The sequence below is a fragment of the Staurois parvus genome, unplaced genomic scaffold, assembly GCF_062004578.1.
Source record: "Staurois parvus isolate SC_StPar_1 unplaced genomic scaffold, SC_StPar_1.0 ptg000014l, whole genome shotgun sequence".
In the NCBI taxonomy this organism is placed as follows: domain Eukaryota; kingdom Metazoa; phylum Chordata; class Amphibia; order Anura; family Ranidae; genus Staurois; species Staurois parvus.
This window is the reverse complement of record NW_028317810.1, coordinates 17,285,538-17,313,389: the sequence shown is the minus strand read 5'-3', so window position 1 is coordinate 17,313,389 and position 27,852 is coordinate 17,285,538. Positions and strand designations below refer to the sequence as shown.

The 27,852-nt window shown below is 40.7% G+C and overlaps 1 protein-coding gene across 2 annotated transcripts in view; it reads right to left on the bottom strand.

Moving 5' to 3' along the window:
* FBN2 (fibrillin 2) overlaps positions 1-27,852 on the bottom strand; it is a 289,154-nt gene that overhangs the window by 192,925 nt on the left and 68,377 nt on the right. For both annotated transcript variants that reach the window (XM_089677738.1, XM_089677742.1), the window contains exon 6: positions 7,195-7,392. In XM_089677738.1, coding sequence (XP_089533864.1) covers positions 7,195-7,392 — 198 coding nt within the window. The remainder of the gene's footprint in view (positions 1-7,194; positions 7,393-27,852) is intronic.

Genomic DNA, 27,852 nt, shown 5'->3' with positions numbered 1-27,852 from the left:
TCGTCAAGAACTGGAGAATGTATTTTGGGTTGTTCTTTGGTGGTAGGTTATGGTCGTAACAAGAAACACACAGTTAAATATAAAAAAATGTTTTTTTTTACTATTTTGGCCCAGTTTTCCTTTAATAATAAAAAAAAATTAGGAGCTATCCATGACCATTTACCACCAAATGAAAGCCCAATTTGTCCTGACAAAAACAAGGTATAATCCACCTGGATGTACAAAGTAGTTGTGACGATATGTACGGTTTTACTATCACATGTCAACGTTGCAGAATTGTGCTTAGGCATTTAGATTTGTTTTACCCTTAGGCGTGAAGGGGTTAAAGTGGCTTGCAGTCCACATGTTGTGGTGAAGAAACCATATAAAGCAGGCCTCTGCTATCTACATTTATTTCTCCATCAAGACATCAACAGGGACTCTTTCATCTATAAAAATCTTTGCAACTATGTGCATCTACCACTGGTAGATGGGCCCCAACCACATGTGCCTTTATAGGGTTGTACTGCATGAATCCAAAATTACATTACTGGGGTATATCCCCCCTTTTTTTCATTGAAGTTTTTGCCCACATTGCCTTGTATAGGCTTAGGGTTATGTTTCTCTCCACGTGGTAACTGTATCTGCTTATGTGCATAGCATGTGATATTATATACCTATGGTACAATTTTTTGAAAATACCTCCTACAGGGAGTGTAACCAATGTGCGGTGCTGCAAATGCTCTAGATTACGGTTGTCACAGCCTTTGCAGTACATATATATCCAGACCGGTCTTAGTGTGATTTTAAATGGTTTTAGGTCTGTGTGTATTGTCTCATACTGAGGTGATGGTAAACCAGGGCGTTTGCTGATTGTCTATTATTAATGTGTAATAAAGCATAATTTTTGGAAATTTTTCTGAGTATCGCATTCTGTCCATAAAGTAGCCGCTTTCCTGTGAATCTTTTTTCACAAATTTCTTTGTTGGTCTGCATATTTTTTGCCTACTGGATGGAAGCCATATATTGGGTGATACAGTAATTTATATTTGAACCTCTAAACCTATTTTTTACTAACTAAGCCTACCCCACCCCCTGCTAATTCCCGACCTCCTCCACTCTTCCTACCACTCCATCCCCCACAGCTATTTCCTCCTGTACCACTATCCCCTCCCTCCTAGATTGTAAGCTCCAAGGAGCAGGGCCCTCGAACCCCTCGTGTATCGCATTGTATTGTTATTGTACTATCGCATGTTCTGTCTCCAATTGTAATGTACAGCGCTGAGCGAACTGTTGGCACTTTATAAATACTGCATATTAATAATAATAATAATACCTGAGGAGCTCATCCCTGTAACTACTACTGCTAAAGGGACTTTGCTCACTTCTAAACTACATGCTGCTTTTTGTGACAAAGGGAAGTCTGTTTTCTATTGTCAGACAAGACTTCGTAACTGCTCAACTAAGAGATAAGCTAGATGTTCTCAGTGTGTTCTCAGTGTGAATAGTTCTGATTTGGAGTGTCCTACTACAGTTCCCCATCCCTATCCCCAGTTCTACAATAAACTCCAAAAACAAAATATCCCCTTGACTGGTCACTGAACATAACAAGCAGACGTTTCTGTGTGTTTGGCTGAAGAAATACATTGTGCCTATTTGTGGGTAAGGGGAAACCGGAGCAACAAACGGCTCCTGTGGAGGTGGCGCTACATAATACTCTAAGGGCCAGTTCACACTGACTTGTACTAAAATGGATAGAAAATGGATGTACATTTCCCTCTATTTTAGTCCTGCGCTGACATCCATTGACATACATTTTTGGCGTCCATTGACATACATTTTTGACATCCGTTGACATGCATTTTAGTGTGCGTTAAAGCGTACTGCATTTTCACAGGATATCCTGTGCATTGTGTTGACATCCGTTTGCACTCACTTACATCCATTGCGCTAAAATGCATTTAAGTGCAACACAGGTCAGCACAGCGTTATGGTGTGAATAGGACACATTGGAAATTATTGTTTTGAGATGTCCTTCCATTGATCTGCGTTTTAAAGCTGTGCTAAAACGAAGATGAACGCACTGGTGTGAATTGGCCCTAAAACAGGAAAAAAAAAATTATGGTCAAGTGACAATCTAAGCCTCTTGCTCAGCATCAACCAGTGAAAGGAAGCCAATATGTCACACTGCAATGACATGTGCAGCCAGTTTGGAACTACATGTCCCAGAAGTCCAGATTTGTGAATGGTGGTGGGCCAGCAGACTCATTTCAAACCTTACCTCTCTGAGTAGCAAACAGATGTGGCTTGCATAGCACTGTGTATGCTGCTAGGAAATGTAAGATTTACACACATCACAGCAGACGTGGTTACAACACCTCCTGTAGTCCAAAGGGTGTGTCTATGAAATCGAGCCACTAACAGTTGTTTTTTGGCTGGTGAGCTGAACACAGACCTGAACTGCTCCAGCTGCATATACGCACATACAAATGTAAACACATACGCCGGGGGCGCCTACACATGAAAACATTGATTGTGATACACATGTTGCATATCACCACATGCGCCGGAGTGAGAAAAATATTTCTATCAGCAGACCTCCTCCGTAACGCCAACCTGATGACCTATAGGGGGCTTTTAACCACTTGCCTACTGGGCACTTTTACCCCCTTCTGGCCCATTCCAATTTTCAGCTTTCAGCACTGTTGCACTTTGAATAAAAATTGCGCAGTCATGCAACACTGTACCCATATGAAATTATTAGCATTTTTTTCACACAAATAAACATTTCTTTTGGTGGTATTTAATCGCCACTGGGTTTTTTATTTTTTGCACTATAAACAAAAAAAGAGAAAAATTTAAAAAAAGTTTTTCTTTGTTTCTATTATAACATTTTGCAAACAGGTAAACTTCCCCCTTCACTGATGTGCGTTGATGAGGCTGCACTGATGGGCACTGATAGGCAGCACTGATGGACACTGATGGGCACTGTTGAGGGGGCACTGATATGCAGCAGTGATGGGCACTGATGAGGTAGCACTGATAGGCAGCACTGATGGACACTAATAGGCTGCACTGATGAGGCAGCACTGATGGGCAGTGACTGGCGGCACTGATTGGCAGCACTGACTGGCGGCACTGACTGAATGCACTAATTGATGTGCCATTACATGTGTCTGGTGGCACTGATGGGCACTGCTAGGGGGCACTGCTGGGTGACACTGCTGGGCACTGATGGGTGGCGCTGCTGAGCACTGATGGGCGCTACTGCTGGGCACATTTGGGGATGCACTGATAATCAGGGCACTGTGGCAACTGGCAACTGTGTTTACCGTGTGATCAGCCGTGTCATTGGACACAGCTGATCACGTGGTAAAAGGCCACTCTGATTGGCCGTTTACCTTGTCATGTGATCAGCTGTGTCCGTAGGACACATCGATCACAGACAGTGCAGGGTGCGCGCCACGGGGGCGTGTTCTGGGAGGACATCATATGACACCCTCCCGGAACTGAACAACTGAGCTTTAGCCGTCGTTCACGCTATAGCCCGGTTGTCAAGTGGTTAAAGAGTTACCTATGGAAAATATAGAATATTGAAGTTTGTCATCATTTCATGGGCGCATGCAAATTTAAAGTTTGACATGTTGGGTATCTTTTTGCTCAGTACAACCTCACATTTTATATTTTACCAACAAAACTGGGTAATTTATTGTGTTTGTGTGCCTTAAAATTAACTTTAGTGTATTTTTTTACTGAAATTGTGTGTTTCCTAGGCCTTTGAGTAATATTGTGTGACATAAAAAATTGCAACTACTTAATTCTCTCAGAAAATATATAATGTGTTGAGGGTTTATGCAATCTTCATGCCTAAAATGATTTTTAAGCGTGTGCAAAAAAATGCTCTGGCAGCGAAAAGGCTGAACTGTTGTGCATTAAATGGATGCATAAACTTTAGAGAATCAGGTTAGTGAGAGTGAGTATTAGACTGGCAAGTGCCGTAATCATGGAGGTACCATACAGTATAATCTAAGGAAAATTGACTTTTTTTTTATCTGGAAGGTGCTTATATCTAACATTTTGTGATACACTGCAAAAATTGTGGAAGGTTTTCCATGTCAGGAAGACAAAAGGTAACACAAAGGGAAACAACCAACTAGTGCAACAAATCACATTATTAAGATAAAACACATGTCCATTTTAATAAAGTGATTTATAGAGCTAGTTGTGTGCTTCCCTTTGGGTTTTGTCTTCCAAGCTACTGTAACTCCTTGTTCCTAGGGATAGCTGCAGACCTGGAACAAAATATAAGAACATCCAAGCGTGATAAGTGAAAAGTGCTTTCTCTTTTTGGTTTCCATGGCAGTTAATGACGTGATTTGGCTCTAAATATGGCCATTGCCTCATATTGCTTTCATTGTCTCGCTGTTAAGATTAATGAAGATCAGGCATCATATTTGAAAACAAAACCTGTTAGACATATGAAGAATGAAAACATTTGTTTCATGTCAATTTTTTAAGTTACTAATTTAATTTTGTTGCATTCGTTTTGTTTAGTTTAGTTTATTTGTTTTCGCCAATGTTCAAATTTTTCAATGGATTTGAAATAAACAAATTTGAATCGAATTCAAAATAGAAATTATCAAATCAATCCAAATTCATTGTGAAGAATAGCTAGATCTATTCTATTCTAGTTGAAATTTTAATTTTGGAAGACAGTTATATTCTTTCTATTCTATTCTATTCTATTCTATTCTATTTTTTTTATCTATTCTTTTATTTTCTATTCTATTCTATTCTTTTCTATTTTATTTTCAATTCTATTCTATTATATTCTATGCCTTTATTTTCTATTCATTTTATTCTATTATTTTCAAAATTCAGAAGACAGCTATATTTTTTCTATTTTACTTCGATTTTTATTTTTATTCTGTTCTATTCTTATCTATTCTATTCTTTTCAATTCTATTCCTTTATTTTCTGTTCTATTTTATTCAATTCCTTTATTTTCTATTCTATTCTGTTCTGTTTTACTCTATTCTTTTCTATTCTACTCTGATCTATTCTATATATTCTCTTCTGTTTTATTCTGTTCTATTCTTTTCGAAATTTAAATTCCAGAGGAAGGCTATATTCTAACACTAATACACACAGTCTTTGAAGGAAATCAGCATTAGTCAGCAATATGTTTATATTTCGAATTTGTTTTAGAATTCAATTCAAATTTGATTCACATTTCAGACATAATTTAATTTCATTATTTCAGATTTGTTTAAATTTGTTACTATTGTAATTCGGAAATTTGGATACATCTGAATCTCCTGTAGCACCCTCCTAGTTAAATGCTAGGATTTGTACAGTTAGGTTAAGTATAGCTGTGTTTTTCTGCTCAACAGAGTACTGTGATGGATTAGTCAGGTCTGCTCATGATGCTCCGGTACTGCTGGAGTTTGCCTTGAGTACTGCCTGCCTTCAGGAAGCTATGAGAGCCTTCCAGAAGCTGGGAGGGAACTAGGCAGATGAGCAACATTATTATTATTATTATACAGTATTTATATAGCGCCAAGGGAGTGCAGTTTGGCAAGGAGGAGAGGGTGGTCAACAGTGTTGAAGGCCGCGGAGAGGTCGAGGAGCAGGAGGATAGAATAGTGGCCATTGGCTTTGGCGGTTAGCAGGTCGTTGGTGATTTTAAGTAGGGCGGTTTCGGTGGAGTGCAGGGGACAGAAGCCAGACTGTAGGAGGTCAAGGAGGTTGTTATCAGTGAGGTGGGCGCTTAGGCGATTGTAGGCCAGGTGCTCAAGGAGCTTGGAAGTGAAAGGCAGCAGGGAGATGGGTCTAACGTTGTTAAGGTTAGTGGGGTCAAGGGAGGGTTTTTTAAGTAAGGGGTTGATGTGTGCGTGCTTTAGAGGGGAGGGGAAGGTGTCAGTGGAGAGGGAGAGATTGAAGATGTGGGTGAAGGAGCAAATGATGGAGGGGGGGTGACTGGAGGAGCTGTGAGGGGATAGGGTCCAGGGGGCAGGTGGTGAGGCGGGCTTCAGTGAAGACCTTAGATATAAGATACAAGACCTTGAATATAGATAGAGCCCTGGCCAATTGCAGGGGAGGGTGGCCCCATTGCATGCTGGGAGTGGTATGTATGTTTCATTATGCAATGGGGCCATATGTTTATATTTCAAATTTGTTTTCAACTTCAATTCGAATTTGATTCAAATTTTGGACAAAATATTGTTTCATTATTTCGGATTTGTTTAAATTCATTACTATTGTAATTCTGAAATTTGGATACATCCGAATCTCATGTAGCACCCTCCTAGTCAGGTGCTAGGATTTGTATAGTTAGGTTAAGTATAGCTGTGTTTCTCTGCTTAGCAGAGAGACTGTTAGGAAAATCTAATGGATTCTCTCTTACTACTGCAAAAAGGGACTTTGCTCACTTCTAAATTACTTGCTGCTACAATTCTAAGAGAAGTATGCTATCTGCTTTCAGCCAGGACTTCAAGAGTGCTCAAGTAAGAGATCAGCTAGATGTCCTCAGTGTGAACAAACATCCACTAAACTGATCACTAAAGACAACGAGCAAAAGTGTGTGTGTACCTGGCTGTGAAAAATTCCTTATGCCTGGCTGAGGGGTGAAAAAAGGGGGAAACCTGGGCAATAATACAAGTGCCCCCCCCCCCCCCAGGGGGAAGGGGGGTAGCGCTATATTCCAAATAACAAAAATTTTGTCCGAATTTTGTTACGGAACAAAACAAACCACACATGTCTACTGTCTGTTGACTGTTTAAGAATTACTATTTGAACCTAATTGGTTGATATGAGTACATTGATAAATCATGCCCATTGCTCCATTTACATGAGTGTTTCATTTTTTTTTAGATAAATGACAATTGCTTATTTACATGATCAGATATCATATCACATGATCAGATGTCCACATATTTCACCCAACTTCAGCTTTTAAGTGGATGTATATCTTGTAAAACATGCATTAATTCTCACTAATAACTAATGATTTGTTTGTATTTATTTAGTTTTAAACATTACTATGTAGAGGATAAAGCTGTGCTATGAAATTATATAAAAAAAACATGCACTGGAAAGACCGTTTATCAGTAGCTAGAGTGACAGGTACTTTCACATTCAAATGTACTGATTTATGCTCTATAGAGGAAATAAATGTATTGAATAAACAGTACACATCAACCTGAAGCTATTTACCTTGGCAGGCTCCACTGCGAATGTTGGGAATGAAGCCACGGCGGCAGGGCTGTGGTTGTGCAGGGCACATCTCACATGGGTGCCCCCAGGCACGTCCGATGGTTGCACAGCAGAGAGTTTTTGTACAGACGATACCAGTCACCTGACCCTGACACATCTGATTGGTGATTTGAGTGAAGCAGGGCCCTGTTCTGTAGTCTGAAAACCAAAACAGAGAAAGAAATCACTGAAGTCCTGTAAGCAGGATGAATACAGCTGAAATTCAGTACAAATACAAGATCAATAGAAACAGCCACAAACTAAAATCCTGGTCTGGATGATACCATTCATTCATTCATTCAGCATTAACCTATTTCCACATTAAAAAAAAGTGCTCTTCTTTCTTTAAAACACTAGTCTAACAGAAAATATTTACCTGTCTCTGTTCTGAATGAAGATTAAAGTGGCACATCATGCAATTAGTGAGATATTTGGTAGAAAAATGTATACATTTTACAATGTATCTGACAAAGGTTATGTACATTTCTTCAGCCAGTCATTTATATGCTATTTAGGGCCATCAAGGTCACTATACTACTTCCTCAGTTTAAAAAAAAGGACACATGCATAACCGCAAACAAAAATAAAGAAAATAAATAAACTGGTAAAACACAAGACTTTACATTATCAGTACCTTTAAACCCTAGTTGTTCCAATGGAAGGAAAAAATCCCTTTTAAAGCATGGCTCAGTGCACTTGAATAATCATTTCCATATGCAGAGCTTAACTGTCTTTTCTTTCATGTTAGAAGTACACTCACATCCATTGCAGTGACCAAGCGAAACTAAAATCCACCTTCCCGGGGCGCACGCGCGGCCGGCTCCTGGATGGACACGCTTCTTTGACAGCTCCATCCACCCGCCAGAACGAACGCGGCACGCACCTGCCCCAGGGGATATAAACCCCACAGCGACTGTCAGGAGCAGTGTGCAAACCTCCCCAGCTATGCCCCGCAGGAGAAAAACCCTGGGACAACTGGGAAAATTTACCCAATTCTTCCCTGCTGTCACCTCAGGGATCCAAGATGGCGCCAGCGGCAGTAATACACAGAATAGCAGAGCCCATGAGAGGGACTACACAGCCCAGCAGACCGATCCCAGACTGCAATATCCGCTGTATCCAGGGGACCCTGGTGAGTCATCTCCCCCTATGTCCCCCACCACGAGCAGCCCGGCCAAGTCCAGACCATGTCTTGACCCTGAGCAGTCTTCTGCCTACCAGGCCCTCAGCCATCCATCACCTCAACCTCACACTGACCTACCAGCAATAGAAACATTCCCTGCAACAGATCAGCCTATTACCGAGCTTTGCATGAAAAACATGCTCTTATCGCTCAGGCAAACTCTGCATAGTGATTTATCATCATCATTAGCATAAATTACTACCATGGTTAAGCAACAAGAACACAGATTGCACCATATTGAATCCAGAATGGGAGAAATAATTATTGCGCATAATGATTTGATTGACGCACACGCGGATCACACATCTGACATCGAACAAATCAATTTGAAATTAGCCGATCTGGAAGATCGTTCAAGACGTAACAATATAAAGTTCAGAGGTATCTCCGAAAACGTCACTAATGAGGCGCTACTACACTATATACAACAATATATAAAACATCTCATCCCATCCCTCTCTGACCTGGAGCTTGATATATACCAAGCCCACCGACTAGCAAAACCCTCATTTCTGTCAGCATCCATCCCAAGAGATGTTCTGGCGCGTGTTCATTTCTACCACATAAAAGAAAAAATCATGTTGGCAGCCAGAAACCCACCTCCGCTCCCGCCATCACACGCAAATATTCAACTATTCGCAGACCTGTCAAAAGCCACGCTCCTTAACCGAAAAAAGATGATTACTATTACCAAAGCCCTCAGAAACCACGGCATAGGCTATCAATGGGGTTTCCCAACCAAATTAACCATGAAAAAACACGGTAGAGTCTTTGCAATCAAAACCCTTGAAGCGGGCTTAGACTTACTTAAGGCTTGGAATATTCTACCCGTGGACACACAGCAATCTACACCTACTAATGTCCAACTTATGCAGGCAGAAGAATCCTAACGCAGCACACCTCCTATACACCTCCAATACTCCATCTCAATTGTTATACCCTGATCTACTATCCTCTGGCGATCGGCCCAGTCTAGAAAATTTTCGTGCTACAAGAAAATGTTTGGCATGACCTTCTTTACGGTCAAAGCCTGTTCAAACCCCCCAGTTCTGAAGTAGCAAGCCGAGCTACTCAGGTCACTTGCATTGTTCGCAAGTTCATTTTTTTTTTCCTTCCACCTTCCTCTTCCCCTCTGGCACCATCAGTCGACCAACTATACTTTAACATTCACCTTCAACAAATTTTCGTGGAATACCCTCCCTGACTCATCGATTGAGCCCAATCTGCACCACAACATCGAAGACATTCTATCTCTCAAAGATGCATCCCGGAAATCACTGACCCCCAAGGTCGCTACCACATCCTAATTTGCCAAATAAATGACATTCTCTACACTCTAATTAATGTCTATGGCCCTAACAACAATCATATGCAATTTTACCATAAACTTTACTCCATCATCTCTACTCAAAAACAAGGCAGACTCCTCATCGGCGGAGACTTCAATGTCATTGGCAATCCTCTTTTAGACACGTCTTCCAACAAAAGATCCCATAACCTAAACTTCAACCACTTTCTGCACAACCATGACCTTTATGCCAGCACAGCAACGAGAGAGACTATACTTACTATTCCCCTTCTCACCTATCCTACTCCAGAATAGACTTTATCATCACGGACAAATGGACACTACAACACGTGATATCGTCCAAAATTGGTACAATAACCTGGTCAGACCACGCTCCAATCAACATATCCTTAGAAGATAATCAGCAATCCCACCCATCTGGAGACTATTCTACAATTTTGAAGGACCCAGATAACCAGAAACACCTGCTGGAAGCCCACAACTTATTCTTCGAATTTAATTCTACTCCCGACATATCTATAACCACAATATGGTCCGCTTACAAAGCTTACATGAGAGGTATTCTCATACAACTAAACTCCCGTATCAATAAACAACGATCCCAACAAATTGACCAACTTTTAACCTCCATTAAACTAAATGAAGAAATCAACAAAAAAAAACCAAACCCCTCCACATCCACATCCCTGACCCAAGATAGAAACAAACTGTGAACTATTTTACTGCATAAATATGACCTTAACCTTCAAAAAACAAAATCAAAATTCTACGCACTCGGTAATAAAGCAAACTCACTTTTAACGAAAATAATTAAACAAAATGGCTCAAATCTAAAATCTCTACAATTCAACACTCAGCCACACACACACAACTTACAAACCCGCAAGACATAGCCAACGCGTTCGCAACTTATTACCAAAATCTATACAACATTAAAGATGACCCAACCACAACCCAACCGACAACTGCTTCCATTCAAAACTTCCTAACTACTACTAATCTTCCGTGACTCACACCATCCCAACTCACATCTCTTTCCATTCAGATTTCTCCTGCAGAAGTAGAACACAATATAAAAACCTTACCTCTAAACAAATCACCAGGAAATGACGGTTTCACGAACTAATTCTATAAAACATTTGCACCAAACCTCAAACCACACCTATCTGCTCTATTCAATCATGCTGCCTCTACAGGTGAATTCCCTATCGAAATGCTACAAATCGATAATCACAACTATCCCAAAACCGGGTAAAGATCCCCAAGTAGTCCAGAACTACAGACCCATCTCACTTCTGAACACAGATATAAAACTATACGCCAAAATAATTTCCCAAAAATTGCTCCCCTTCCTACCTACACTAATCCACCCTGACCAGGTGGGATTTATCCCTGGTCGACAAGCACCAGATGCAACCAGACAAATCATATCCCTCCTATACAATCTTGAATCCACTAGGCAACCCTCATTACTCTTGTCTCTAAATGCTGAAAAAGCATTTGACCAAATTCACTGGCAATTCATGAAACTTCCACTCCAAAAATTTGGAATTACAGATTGGATGTTATCGGCAATCCTATCCCTCTACTCCAACCTTTCTGCCAAAGTTCTAATTAATGGTACTCTTTCACAACCCTTCCTCATATCCAACGGCATGAGACAGGGCTGCCCCCTATCCTCCATAATTTTCACCTTACTCATCAAACCGTTAGCATCTAAACTCAGAGATGACCCAACATTCACAGGAATTACCCACCTTAAAAAAGAACACAAAATCAGCCTTTTTGCAGACGATATCATCCTAATGATCACCAACCCCTATAAATCGCTCCAATCGTTACGTACGCATCTCAAGAACTATGCAGAAGTCTCTTACTATAAACTTAATGAACCCAGATCCTCTATCTCAAATCTCTATACACCCGCTAAGATCCAGAATATGCTGACTAAACATTTCCCTTTCTCCTGGGAACACCACAGCATCCCTTATCTTGGGATAAAACTCACCACCACAACTACCCAATTATATGCTGCCAACCACAAACCACTACTTGAAACCATCCCACAAGAACTTAAAAATCTACGTACATCAACTCTGTCAACAATGGGAAGAGTAGCAACCCTAAAAATGTGCATATTATCCAAAATACTTTATATATTCCGCACACTCCCCATTCCCGTCCCCAGCATCTTTTTTTCCAAACTCCAGCCAATAATAGCCAAATTCATCTGGAACTCACAAAAACCTAGATGCTCTACAAACCTCCTAATAAGCCCAGCCTCTAAAAGAGGAGCGGGCATTCCGCACATAAAATCATACTACAATGCCACCCTTCTAGACCAGCTCTTTTTCTGGTGGCACCCTACCACTGAAAAAACATGGAACACCATGGAAACTCCTCCTCAACTACCACACACACTTGATAAAATGTTGTTCCTACCTCAAACATTTCAAACCCAACTTCTATCCAAGCATCCTTGTATACAAGCCTCATTACACGCCTGGTACGACCTCTTAACTTCCAACATGTCAGATATAGATACTAAACGAATCCCTACACCAATTTCCATTTTACACTTCATCACTCCCTATCTAAATCTGACTCAGTGGAAGAATTGAGGCATATCCTTTATTCAAGACATATACACAAACCACAATTTAGACTCATTTTCCACTCTCCAGAAGAAATTCCACCTTCCTGACAAGGAAAACTTTACCTACATGCGAATAGCTAACTCTCTACACAAAATAAATATACCACTCAAACTCACAATCCCTGCTACCGCACACCAATTCTTTCATAAGACACAATATCCAAAGAAAGGAATCTAGACCTTCTACACGCTCATAACCAAAGCACAGTTTACACTTCACACTATCTCCCTAACCAATTGGGAGAAAATTCTCCTTCAGCCAATATGCCCACACACCTGGGAAAGAACCTCCAACATCACCCACAAAGTCTCTAAATGTAGTTCCCACTAGGAAACATACATGAAAAGTTTACACCAGTGGTATTTAATGCCTGTTAAACTCGCACTATATTACCCTCAACACTCATCTACATGCTGGAGACAATGTGGAGAAACAGGATCAACTATACATTTACTTTGGACATGTTAATCCCTCAAATCCTACTGGAACAAAGTCTTTCAACTGATCTCCTCAACCACAGGAGTCCCGGTGACCCCAAACCCCTCTCTTGCTCTCCTACACATAGGAATAGACAAATTCCCTACAGACGCACGCACCATCATTATCCACATATTAGCAGTGGCTAAAATCAATATCACTAAATTGTGGAAATCCACTAAAACTCCCTCTCTTTCAGCTCTCATATCCAACCTTAACCTCGAATGCGAGATGGAAAGAAGAACAGCCTTCCATAATTCTTCACACCACAAATTCAAATTGCAGTGGTCTCGATGGTTACAAAACCCTAATTGCTCCATAAAATGATAACTACAAAATAATTCCATTCTATGACCTAAGCACTCGACTGGTGCCCTCTTCCTTCCCCCTTCCCCCATTGTCCCCTCTCCAATATTAACCTCACTTCTAACCCAGCATGGTTCACACTACTCCAAGCATACCTCTCATGTAAGCGTGACTCAAGTCTACAACCTCCCCAGCCAATTGGTGGGGACCCTTCTTACATATACCGACTATTATATCTGAATGTGAACCTCATTTATGTTAACGCTAATGTACATTGTTTTGTATGTGAAAATCCTTTAATAAAAATATTTGAATATAAAATCCACCTTCCCCTCCTTCCACCCAGGCATGTGACATCCCTGAGCTCCCTCGTTGGCACTGACATCTTCGCCTAGTCTCTTTTGCATTCTGCATTTTGGCTATCTTAATTGGCAGGCCCTGGGTGCATGGCCACAGGAGGTCATTTAGACCAACACCAAGGCTAACCAAGATTGTACACTGATCTATGCATGCATTCTATAGAAGATTGCAGACAGGCAGGAAATAATTTTTTTTTTTTTGGAAAGAAGGTGACATGTTATCTCTTCTGCAATAAAAAGCCTGTCTGCTTGCAATTTTTTTTTGTAATAACTATATTGCACTTTAACCACTTAAATACCAAGCACTTTTACCCCCTTCTTGCCCAGGCCAATTTTCAGCTTTCAGTGCTGTCGCACTTTAAATCACAATTGCACGGTCATGCATTGCTGTAACCAAACTAAATTTTCATAATTTTTCACACAGGTTTCTTTTGGTGGTGTTTAATCTGCACTGGTTTTTTATTTCCTAAAAATTAAAAAAAAAAACATTTTTCTTTGATTCTATCATAAAATTTTGCAAATAAATAATTGTTCTTCATAAATTTAGGTCAAAATGTATTCTGCTACATACCTTTGCTGAAAATAACCCAAACCAGTGTATATTATGTTATCTGCAGGAAATTTATAGAGTCCACAAACTATGGTATATGTGCATCCAGAAAGTATTCACAGCTTTGCCACATTTTGTTATGTTACATCCTTATTCCAAAATGGATTAAATTAATTTTTTTCCTTAACATTCTACAAACAATACTCCATAATGACAACATGAAAGAAGTTCATTTTGAAATCTTTGCAATTTATTAAAATTAAAAAACGAAAAAAAACCACATGTACATAAGTATTCACAACCTTTGCTCAATACTTTGCTGAAGCACCTTTAGCACCAATTACAGCTTTAAGTCCTTTTGAGTATGATGCTACAAGCTTGGCACACCTATTTTTGGGCAATTTCTCACATTCTTCTTTGCAGTACTTCTCAAGCCCCATCAGGTCAGCGCTCTGTTAGTGAGAGAGTTTCTAACCACAATTCCCTCCCTAGCGGTCGATGCCCCATAGCTGGGACCAGACCCGCACCGCAGAGCCCCTGTATGTCATGGGAAAGTATGTGAGGGAGGATTCTCAGGAGTAGAGAACTTCAGCAAATGTATTCTTAATATAAGAAGCATATCACTGGGAGTGAGGTGACATCAAACCTGAGCTGGAGAGTGGGATACAGGCTCTGATGCATCCCCTGAAATGTTCTGCACCCTGGAAGGAAGGTTGTGTAGAGTTAGTCAAGTAAACATTGCTGTAAAGTGAATGAGACATGAAGAGTTAATTATGTTTTAAGTTAAGTTTTATTAAGTTTTGCTTGCTTCGAAGCTCATAGTCTCATAACAGTGGCCTCTACCCGCACCGTTGGGCACTAGAGTCTAGGGTTCCTCTTTAGGGTGCATTAAGCCCTGCCCACAAATGTGATTGCCAACTATAGACAGCAATGGGACTTTCTTTGCTGTCTTTGTTAGTCAGCCAAACTGTGCTGCAATTTAGAAAAGCTGTATTATCTTTAGATCAAGGAACTACTAATATAATTACTCTGCAATATGCACCAGTGTCTTAAAGTCCAAAAATAAAAAGCCATATTTTAACATAGTCATCTGCTACAGAAAATTGTGAAGCTGTTTAACCATGTTGTTGATGCATAGGGATCAGTAGGAAGTCTCTCTGACTTACTGGACTGGTTTAATGATTATGTTGATCCAGATGTAAGCAAGCAAAAAGAGCAGACTAGATGCCAAAAAAATACAAAAAAATCTGTAACCCAGGTATGGCCATATACTGGAATAAAGCAAAGCTTTTATGCACTAATATCTATAAATAAACTAAATATTTTGTAACATTAGATAAACAAAATGGTATGATAATATTACAGAAACAATCCTAACTCATTCATGTGCACAAATGGACAAACGCTCATAACTGCAAGCCTAAATAGGCCCGCAGAGGTGATTTAACACCTTGCTGCTAATGCGTCTCTGGAAGAACCCCATGGGCTTGTGGCTATAACTGAGAGTAAATAAACTATCATCTCACAAGCCATAGAAAGAATCCTCAAAGCCTGGGGGCTGCAAAATCCACAGGCAAGAAGAGTTGATCCCATAGTGGAAACACCACACTGCCTGTGGTCACCACTCATTTTCTTAGGTCTGAAGGAAAATGTTTTTATCATTCATAAGTTTCAAAGTATTAGTCATAGAGAGATGTGACTTACTCCTTCTGATAGTAAGAGCTATGACCTGAAAGACATACAGATATGTCCTGGACTTACAGAACCACCTAGAGATCTACCAAATGTTCTTATGGACCCTATTCACAACAGCCGAATTGTGTTTTACTTTGCTTTGGTTGATGTAATGGCTGGTGTCAAACATCCTAACTCAAACAAACCTTGCTTGCAATTATTTATCAGTTATCAATTTAACAGTTATTTATCTAATTATTCCTTTATTTATAATCATAAACATATTTCAATTCTCAAGTCTTTTCTTATAGATTTTACAGCTATCTAATGAGTACAAAGTACCACGCCATGGGACGTGATGGTGCTGTATAAGCTATAACTGTTAACACTACTAATATTACTGATATTAATGATAACATTTAGGGCCTTGTGCATGGGCAAGTAAATTTGTCTCCACAAATACATCATTATGAATTGCCCTTATTTTATGAAATGCCAGCATATCATTCTGCGATATACAACTGTACCTTTGGTTTATCCTTGGTCATAGCTGCACAGGCTTCCCTCTGAAAGTGTTCCTGCTGGGTCCTCTTTATCTTGAGCAACTGTACGACAATCCCGTTGATTTCTATTGGGAGTCATACTCATGGCAGCTCTCCACATTGGAATGAATATGGCACATGACAGCATATAGAGGATGAAGAGGACCCGGTGGAGATGCTTTCAGAAGAAAGGTTCTGCAGCTCTGAGCGGGGCCAAACAGTGAAGAATACTGAAATGGGGAGGAAGGTAAGTATTGGACCTTTTGGATTGCATTTAGGGGGGTGGGGCATGCCTTAAAGTACAACTTGTACCAAAGTAGTGCAGATTAAAGGCATTCAAAACAAAAACTTCATATAAAAATAGGAACAGAGAACACAGGACGAGAGTCAGAAACCTGCACATACAAGCTTTCAATCATAGAGGAAGGCAAATATTGCACTCAGCAGAGGCTGTAGGTTATAGGATGTGGTTGTTGGGTGATCACTGGTAAAGAGGAAGACAGATGTGCCATTTAAAGAGCTGGGTGTTTAGGGACTGTAAAATGTTTGAAAGGTTGTCCCATGCTCTATTTTTCATTACTGTGAGTCTAGAGTTGAATCTGAAAAAAAAATTTTCACTGTATATAGTCTCCAAATCACAACAACATTCAGTATATGTGCTTTGTGTATAAAGGTTTGTTCAGTGTTTAGTTCATTTCCTTGTGTTAAGACTAATGCCTAACAAATTATAAGGACCTAATAAAGTTTATTTCGCCAAAATATTTGTTATTTTGTTCATATTGTGGTGAGAGGTTAGAACCTCGGTCAAGTTTTTATTACTGTCTGTATTTCCACTTGGGTGAATATACTTCTTTGCACCTGTTACTGTTGTCACTTGGACAAATGTGATGGAAAATACTAAGTTTTAAAATTTTCACCAAAAAAAGAGGTAAGGAGAATTCTACCAATGGGTATATCTGTTCACACTGCCATGAGGGTGACTCCATTTCTCTAATCACCACCTACTCTTGAGGCTAACAAGTTTGCACAAATATATACATTTACTCTTTTCCTCAGGTATTGGTCATGTACACTAAATCAAAGCATGGCTCTATTTCGATACATCACACAGAGGCAGAATCTTTTTTACTTTGAAATAACTGTGAACATTCCACGACAGTATCATAGTACAGTCCAGATAATGGGTAACATTCTAATAGCAGAAACACTTCACATGTCAAGCAGAGTGGAGGAAGTATTGCAGTACTCATGGTTAAATAAACATCACTACTAATGATGTCCCATTCAGGGGTTTAAGGCCTCCTGTGTGCCTCTCTCTGACTCTAAGTTCCACCTATCCCTTAAAAGAGAAGTATGGCTTTGGGTTTTATTTCCAAATTACACACACCTAGGTGGATGCAGTATCAGTGAGATGTCCAGCTGTTCCCAGCTGGTACTAAGTGTGAGAACTCGGCGATCACATGACCACTGATCACTGCGTTCTCACAGCCGCTGTCAGTCACTGCTATCTGCTTTGTATCCCGCAGCACTCACTGGAGCGCTGGGCTGTGGAGTGAGGGAGTAGCTGGCTCAGGCTCTCAGAAGATCACTGAGAGGCTGAGCCAGGTGGCGCTCCGGACTCTGAGGTGAATCCTGACTTTAAAGTTGGGATATTTCTCCAGCCTGGACAAGCTGAGTGATGTCAGCTGACAGCAGGCTTCAGCCCACTGTCAGCTGAAAACAGGTCACAGGAGTGCAGAACGAACTGCACTGCTGTGATCCATAGAAGAAGTACAGCCAAAAGAGCTATGGCTGTACTTCTCCTTTAGGAAAGGGAATTATTTTACTCCCTGCCTATAGGGTGGGTTTACAGTTAAAGGGGAAGTAACCCTTACCTACATACCTGTTCCAGTGACAAATGTTTAAGAAGGACTTTCACTTTGCAGAGTTTTTTTCTCACTTTTTGTCATGTCTTTACAGCTGGAAGTGAGAGGAAATCTTGAGAGGACACCGAAAACTTTAAACTTTAAACTATTCTACTCAAAGAAGAAGGCAATAGAATATTAAGCACTTGGAGTTTGTAACTGTAGCAAACCTTATTACTAGAAATGTGAAAACAAAGTAAAACTAGTTTCAAAGGGGTGTAGAAAGATATGGGTTTTTTTTAAAGACTGACAGGATCCCTTTATTTAATCTAATACACTTTTACTATAACAGCTATAAAGCATTGCACTCTATAATATTATCTAGCAAATGAAATGTAAACTTTTGGTGCCAAAATCAGTCTTTCCCAATGTACAGTGATTATGTGATGATATGATGTTCACGTATGTAAGCTAATGATCTTAACTCATACTATATAGACTTGCACTTTGAAATGACTGCAGATTTTCTTCCTATTAACAAGATCCTAAGGAAAGTAGTTGTAGACTGCTGAATAAAATCAGTTTCCACCACACTGTATTCCATTCCAAACGTAAATATAATATTCTTTGCAGATGGAGAACTTTCCAACCATAAATATTCTAAAACGTGAACATCCATTTCATTTATGTGTTTATGCCAGCTCCAAGCAGACAGACTATATTAAAGCAATTCTGTGATGTCTCGATCTTAATTAATATTGGAACTAAAAGCACCATGAGTTTTAATTTAAATATAACAAAAAGAAAAATCAAAGACTACAAGAACATAATATAATTCTAAATTGAAACTCAGACTAAAAAGGGGAACACTTTCACTGCGCCTAAAACTTTAGGCAAGATGTAATGTCTTTTTAGGGTGCTCTGTGGCAAACGTTTTCCCTAAAGCTTCTCATATTTTTCTGCTGCTCATTTCCCTAATTTACAAGCTCTGTCCTCAATGACTTTGCAGACACTAGGCTCAACACTTACATTTCAGATCAGATTTGATCTCTGCTGGGCCCTCCTTATTGGTAAAAAGCTCCCTCTGTTTTCACTAGTTAGGCCTTTTGGTTCTATTATAACAGCAACAAAGGTTAAATGTTCTCCTTTACTATTTCTTTGTTTTTTTTTGCTCATTTTTAAAACATAAATTCTAGTACAGTAACATATAACTTAAGATATGAGATCTAGAAGCTAAGCAATTCAACTTCATTGACAAACTTATTGAACAATGTAGATAATAAAGAACAGAGACATCAAAAGTAAAACATTGAAGATTGTGAATACATGGAGCATTCTCCAGACAATGCAACATTACAAAATGTTTGCTGAGCTTCTTTAGACCTCTAGCCTTTTGTGCCATCCAACTACAACCCACCAGGTTCACTTCCTGGGAGGTCAACTTAAAGATGAGAAATTGGAGTTTGGAGTCTGGCATCCTGCCAATACGCTATTGGTTGCAATTACTTAGCAAGAGCCTTTGCTCCAACGTCAGTGACTACTTCATTAATCCAATGGTTAGGCACTAAGCACTACCCTTATTAACGGAAAAGCAGCATTGTCCCCTGCACATACCATAACAATACTCAACAAAGCTGTGCGGATTGTTAGGCAACCTAAACCATTCACTTTTTTGCTGGGCAACCCAGTGGAGGTAGGTTGCCATCTGAACAAGGACTCCTTATAAAATCTTTGACTGAAGTTGAAGAGTATGAGCAAAAAAAGGATTTTGGATACTTCTATAATTACATTAATATTTTAGACACTGTTCAGAAATCCTCATTATACTGTATAGTTACAAACTATTTTGACACTCTATAAAAAGTTAATTTGACTATTTCTGTCCTAAAGGAACTTACAACCTTGAACTTTTACAACTCTTATGCAGACAAAATTATGTGCAATAAAATCAGTCCCAAACAGCAGAAAAAAAGATTCAAATTTCTCTACATAGTCCTCCTGAAAGGAGCATGGGTACTTTGTGTAACAAACCATAAGGTCCCTTTCAGATATGTTTGCTCAGTGGGGGATCTCTCCGCTGATCCCCGCTGAGCAAGCAGATGACAGGTCTGTGTCCACTCTGCTGCTGCAGAGTGGACACAGACACAGCCTGTTTTTTCCTATGGTGCAGTTGGATGAAAACAGACAGCCTGTCTGTTCCACCTGACTGTCATCCGATCCGCCAGATGGATGGGGAACGGATCCCCATCCATTTGTTTTTGGCATACAGGATCAGATCAGATGCCAGAGGTCTATGGATGGCCCGATTGGGTCCACCTGAAAAACTGACAGTGGGACACCATTGGATCATCAATGTGAAAGGGGCCTAACAGTCTGCCTGCTTTTAAATCTCTTCACAACCAATGAGATTATCAATAACATTTAGCTCCTATATATATACCTTGTTTACAAGTTTGCTTCCTTCCTGGATCAATAACTAGAGTACTTCACACAGGATGTATTTACTTAACTCACTGCTTGCCCATGCCAATCCTGACTGTATCCATGTATCCATTAGCAAACACGTAGACTAGAGTTAAATGGCCATAACAGCCATTTATTACAAAGCTATAAAAAATGTCTCTTACACAACTGTTAAAAAAACAACTGACAATTATACTGTAAAAGTGGTAGTGGTTTTATGGTCCTTGGAGGCACTATTGGACAAAACCAGATCCATGTATCTGCAAGAATACTTCATATGTTTAGGCCACTAGCTGGATTACACCACCTTGTGGACAATATAGCAAACTGTCCACAGACAATTCATGATCCATAAAGTACTAGATCACTACAAATTGACATTGCTGAAGAGTGGGTGTCATGCTCAAGATGGGTCCCTAACTACTTTTTATTACAACCAAAACAATTGCTTTCAAAGACTCCAACCCGCATGCCAACTGCCATGACTTCCAGAACTGCAATCTGATGTCACCAATCACAGAGCGGGTGGACGGGATGTTTTCGTGCCATCTCCCACTCATGAACTGAACTAGCTACACCCCTCCACACAGACCAACTCTATGTGTAGTGGCTCTATGCTTGGTGTGAAGTATTTTAGATGAGACTCTGAGGACTGCTATCCATTGTAATATTTAAAAAATATTCTGCTGGATTTTGTCATCTGTTGCAAGTATCTTGTGGACTATTCTGGAACCAAATAAATGTCTCTCTCTGGAAAAGCATCATTGAACTCATTGCTGTGGCGATACTTACTAATCATCATCCCTTATACATGACAACACATACTTGTGTACTACTTGGTGTAACCTGAAATACATAGTGCAGAACAATATGCAAAATGAGGATTGTTCTGCAGAAAGAAGTACTCTTGGCAACTTAGGTTTTTGTATTTGTAACCCCTGCATCTACAATCCTAGACAAGTCATTGTTTGAACTTGAGACAACGGGGGAGATTTACGAAAGCTGGTTCACTCAGAATCTCATGCACCTGTGCATAGTAGCCAACTAGCTTCTAACCTCAGCTTGTTCAATTAGGCTTTAGCAATAAAACCTGCAAGCTGATTGATTTCCACTCAGAAGTGCGCAAGATTCTGAGTGAACCAGCTTTTGTAAATCCCCCCCATTGTCTCAAATTCAAACAATGACTTGTCTAGGAACCCTGGTGGGGTTGAATTACTAAAACTGGAGAGAGCAAAATCTGGTATTTATTGTAAAAGCTTAATTTAACAAGCTGAAGTTAGAAGCTGATTAGCTATCATGCACAGCTGCACCAGATTTTGCACTCTCCAGTTTTAGTAAACCAACCACAGTGTTTCATGCACCAGAGCGGGCATTTTCTAGTCAAGCAGCAATCATATAGACAGTTATGTCATAAAATATATTAATAATGCCAATGATAAAGTCTTAGGTGAAACATGTAGAGCAGGAGGTTTACACACAATGCTTAACCATGCATAATAAAGCCTTTGGTTTTTACATTATTGGTGACTCAGAACAGCTGAGAGGAGAGTGCTAGTACCTGTAACAAGTCTCAGTGTGGGGATCCTTGGCAGCAACAAGTTGTAGGAAGAGTATCAGAGAAATCTAGAGTTTTGTTTAACTTGAAAAGAAAGCATTGTCTAAACATCTGTTTGTGTTTAGTGTCATAAAACGATCAATGAGCCTGTACTGCGCTGTCTTGCTTTGCAGCAAAGTAAAATCAAACGTTCAATCATGTTGCTGAAAGCCTTACAGTATTTGTCAAGCAAAAATCTATTTTTTTTTCTAATTTTGTATAGAGTGTGGCAAGATTAGAACTCCCTGTCTAGTAATTTCTGCTCTCTGGGACTCTGTTCTAGACTCGCTTTCAGCAACATAGACAGAAATAAAAATCAAAGAAGGGATTTAGCTTTCTCTTACTCGACTAAAATAGAGCATTTTAATTTCTGTGTGTGCTGCTGTTAAAGAGTTCCCTGCATTTTCTTTCTGGTAAAACATTGTCAGATGGGCAGGAAGTAATGGTAAATCTTGCTTACAGAGCTCTGTATAACAGTTAAAAACCTGATAGCCTGCCTAACCCTTCACTACTCTGTCCAAAACTAAAGCTGGCCAGAGATGGATCGAATCTCGGCCTGTCTTTGATTTATTCCATCTATGGGCAGGCTGGTTGTACTGCAGTCAATGCATTGATCAACTTCAGTACAACCAACCTGTCAGATCTCTTCATTGTTATCACTGCCAGTGGCTATAGCCACCAGCCACTACCAGGAAGGACACAATAGCACTGCAGGAGAGATTCCCCCATCAACACTGACTGTGTTGATGGGGGGATCTAGCAGTTTTCTGTCTTTCCCCTTTCCACCAGCGCTGATCTTGAAGCATTGTACTGTTTACTGTTTTTCTTTTTTTGTTAGAACTTTAAGTCCATTAAGTTTTATTTTTTTTAAATTCATGTCTTTTATTAAATTTTATTTCAATACATAGATCAACATAAATATATATTTATCAAAACACATACAATCCAAATAACTTATTTACCCCTACTTCGACCCCCTCTTATCCCTCCCTCCCCAATAAATTACCCCTGTCCAAATAATTCTTTCCATTTCTTTCCTACCCTGTTTACCAATCTCAGGCTAAGCCCTATATGCTCTCTTCACTTTGCAACTGTCCATTTATTCAGTTTAATTCTCCAACTCTACTACCGGGGCACCCATCGCTTCAAGGTATTTTTCAGATGTCTTAAAATCATACCACCTACTCCAGTCTTTTCTAAATGTTTCCATTCTATCTTCATCTATATGGTATAGCTCCTCCATCTTATTTATATACTCAATCCTGTCTATCCAGTCCCTCATTGTTGGAGGGTGCCGTGCCTGCCAAAATTTGGGGATTAAACCTTTTGCAGCACTGATTAGATGGTATAATATGCTATTTTTATATTGTTTCATTGACACCTCTGTCCCATAGAATGGAAACACCCACGGTTCCTTTTGAATAGTTATCCACAAAATCTCCTGTATATATTGAATTGTGCCTTGCCAATACCCCTGTATTTTTTTAACACTCCCACCATGTGTGGGCCATTGTCCCCCTTCCCCCACATCCCCTCCAGCATAGTGGTGACATTTCTTCACTTTGTTTATGTGCCACACTTGGTGTAAAATACCATCTAGTTAAACATTTATAGTTCATTTCTACTGTGTTCATATTCACCACCCCAGGCATTAACTTAAACATTTTATTCTTCTGTTGCTCATTCATTTTTGTACCCAATTCTCTTTCCCATTTCTCTAAAAATAGCGGAGGTTCAGATCCCATCCATTCAATAAGGATCTTATATATCCTAGAGGTTACATGTTTATGTACTATCCTAGAACTCAACATTTTTTCAAATGGAAGCATAGACTTCTGCAATCTCTGGGTAAATTGCTGCTCTCACCTCCACTCTAAACTGTAATTTCAACAACGCATAGACTTCTGCTATCTCTGAACAAAAAGTGTATATATTTTGGTCTGTTTGTTGATAGATTCTCACCTCTTGCTGCACTTCTTTTATTACTCTGGCCTGTGTCTGGTCTGTGTTTGAGAAACATGCCCCCAATTCATGTGATCCTTATCAGTTCTTAATTGGGGCGGAGAAGAGTTGCTCATTTGACCATCTCCCTATAAATTTAGATCAGCTCATGTGGGGAGGTCACAGATAGGGGGCACAGTCACAGATGGAGTGCAGTTTTGTGCGTGAGTGCGGTTTTTGCAGGAGTGCGAATCAGCAGCAGTTGAACACAGCAGGTTAACTCAAGCAGGATAACTCAAGCAGCAGGAAGATACAGCAAAGAACTCTACTGCATGCTGGATGGACTGCAAGCAAACACCCTGGGAAACATCTCCTACAAGTCTGATTCCCACTCCACCTATCTTTAAATATGCCGTCTCTACTCCTCCTTTTCATATTACTATCCTGCGTTTCCAAAATCTCCTTTCCTTACCCCTCTGCTCCACCCCAAAGATTACACATCTCACCCTCACTGCTACCATCTCCCTACTACTGCTCTCATCACCTCCTGCTGTTACTTCATTCACCTGCTGTCCCAAACAACAGGACTGGAAGGCATTTACACTCGTGTACATCCCGCTCCCATGTTACTTTCCTCAACCTTCTTCTTCTCCTAACCTCTGGGGATATCGCCCCAAACCCTGGTCCTCCAGTATCTCACCCCCACACCAGCCACCCTCCAGGAATAGCTGCAATCCCCTCAATTTAATATCAATCCCCATGCTCCAAAAAACCACCCTCTCTTTTTCATCTGCACTCTGGAATGTCTGCTCTGGTTGCAATAAGCTCACCTCTGTCCATGACCTTTTTGTCTCCCGCTCCCTTAACCTACTAGCAATTACAGAAACCTGGCTTCAAGCAGCAGATTCTTCTTCTCCCGCAGCACTTTCCTATGGAGGCCTTCTTTGGACCCACTCACCCAGACCCAGTGGTCGGAAAGGAGGAGGGGTTGGTTTGCTTCTATCCCCACTGAGAACTTTTCAAGTCCTCCCTAACCCTCCCTCTCTATGCTTCTCTTCTTTCGAGACTCACTGCATTCGGCTGTTTTCTCCCATTTCTCTGAGGATTGCAGTGATCTATCGGCCTCCTGGACCGGTGTCACGCTTTCTTGTTGCTTTCTCTGCCTGGCTACTCTACTTTCTCTCCTCTGAACTACCCACTATCATTCTTGGAGATTTTAACATCCCCATTAATGTCAACAACCCGGCTACATCCCAAGTCTTCAACCTAACCTCATCTTTTGCATTAGCACAATGTATACAGTCCTCCACTCACTCTGATGAGAATACATTAGACCTTGTTTTCTCCCATCTTTGCACTCCCTACAATCTCACAAACACCCCCTTTCCTTTCTCTGATCACAATCTCATCACCTTCACAGTGTCCTCATCTTCAAACACTTATTCCTCCAAGCAGCAAACAATTACCTGCAGAAACCTTTACAACTTGAACCCTGCTCCTTTCCACTCTGCAACTGACCAACTTTATGACAGAATCTCTCCCCTGTCCTGCCCTCACCTGGCCACTACTGTCTACAACAGTTTGCTTTCATCCACCCTAGACTCACTTGTTCCTCTAACAACACGAAGCATTAGGCCCCGACCATTACAACCTTGGCAGACTGACGACACCAGAAATCTTAAACGACATAGTCGTGCGCTGGAGCGATTGTAGCATAAAACCAAATCTCAACAAGCATTCACCCTATATAAATCTGCTTTCTTTACATACAATTCCTCCCTCCATGCTGCCAAACAAGCCTACTTTGTCACTCTCATCAATAGCCTATCATCCAGTCCTCGTCGTCACTTCTCTACTTTTAACTCTCTACTTTCTCCACCTTCACCTCCACCCAGCACCTCACTCACTGCTCACAAGATTGCAAATCATTGCAAAAGCAAGACTGATGCAATTCGTAGGGGCATCGCCACTGTACAGACATCCATCCCACTTAGCATACCTTATACTAAACTTCCCTCAACCCTTTCCTCTTTTGACCTTGCTACTCCTGAAGAGGTCACTAAGGTTTTCACAGAAGCCTGTTTCACTACCTGCCCCCTGGATCCTGTCCCCTCAAAACTACTACGGTCACCCTCTTCTTCCGTCCTATGCTCCCTCACTCACATCTTCAATCTCTCCCTCTCTACTGGTGCCTTTCCCTCCCTCTAAAGCAAGCACACATCACTCCCATACTTAAAAAGCCCTCCCTGGACCCCACCAACCTGAACAACTTAAGACCCATCTCCCTGCTCCCATTTACCTCTAAACTCTAAGAACGCCTAGTCTACAATCGCCTGAGCTCCTATCTCACTGACAACAACCTTCTTGACCCTTTACTGTCTGGCTTTCGCTCACTACACTCCACTGAAACTGCCCTATTAAAACTCATTAATGATCTACTAACTGCTAAAACCAATGGCCACTACTCCATACTATTACTACTCGACCTCTCTGCAGCTTTTGATATGGTTGACCATCCCCTCCTCCTCAAAAAACTCCACTCTCTTGGCCTCCGAGACTCTGCTCTCTGCTGGTTCTCCTCCTACCTATCGCAGCGCTTCTTCAGCGTTACTTATAACTCTGGCTCCCCCTCTTCACTCCCTCTTTTTGTAGGGGTCCCTCAAGGTTCCTTCCTTGGGCCCCTACTCTTCTCCATCTACACCTCCTCCCTTGGTCACTTGATAAACCCCCATGGCTTTAAGTACCATCTCCATGCTGATGACACACAAATCTATCTTTCTACCCCTCACCTCACCCCTTCAGTCTCCTCTCGCATTACTAACCTACTAAGCGACATACCGGCATGGATGTCACTCCACTTCCTCAAACTCAGTCTTTCCAAAACTGACCTCTTAGTATTCCCTCCAGCCCTTGCCCCCTCCCCTAACTTCTCCATTAAGATCAATAACACAATCATCAGTCCCTCCCCTCATGCCAGGGTGCTAGAAGTAACCCTAGACTCCCATCTGTCCTTTCAGCCCCAAATCCAATCGCTGTCCAAATCTTGCAAACTTCACCTCCGCAACATCTCCAAGATATGGCCGTTCTTAACCTTGGAAACCACTAAGCAACTTATTCACTCCCTTGTTATATCTCGCCTTGACTACTGTAACTCCCTCCTCATTGGCCTACCTCATCGCAGGCTATCCCCTCTTCAGTCTATCATGAATGCTGCTGCCAGAATCATTCACCTTACTAACCATTCTGTATCAGCCACCCCTCTCTGCCAATCCCTCCACTGGCTTCCCATTACCCAACAGATAAAATTCAAAACATTAGCAATAACATATAAAGCCATTTATAACTCTGCCCCAAATTACATCAGCAATCTTGTCTCCAAAAATCACCCAAACCGTACTCTCTGCTCCTCACAAGACCTCCTTACTGTCTAGCTCCCTTGTCTCCTCCTCCCATGCTCATCTCCAGGACTTTTCCAGAGCTTCCCCCATCCTCTGGAACTCTCTACCCCAATTTATCAGACTATAGACTACTCTGCTCACTTTTAGGCGATCTCTGAAAACCTATCTTTTCAGGGAAGCCTATCCTGCCCTCAGCTAATAATGGAATCTTCTACTCTTCCTTGCAGTCCATCCCCCACAGTTATTACCTTTTGTACCACTAACCCCTCCCTCCTAGATTGTAAGCTCCAAGGAGCAGGGCCCTCCTATCCCTCTTGTATTG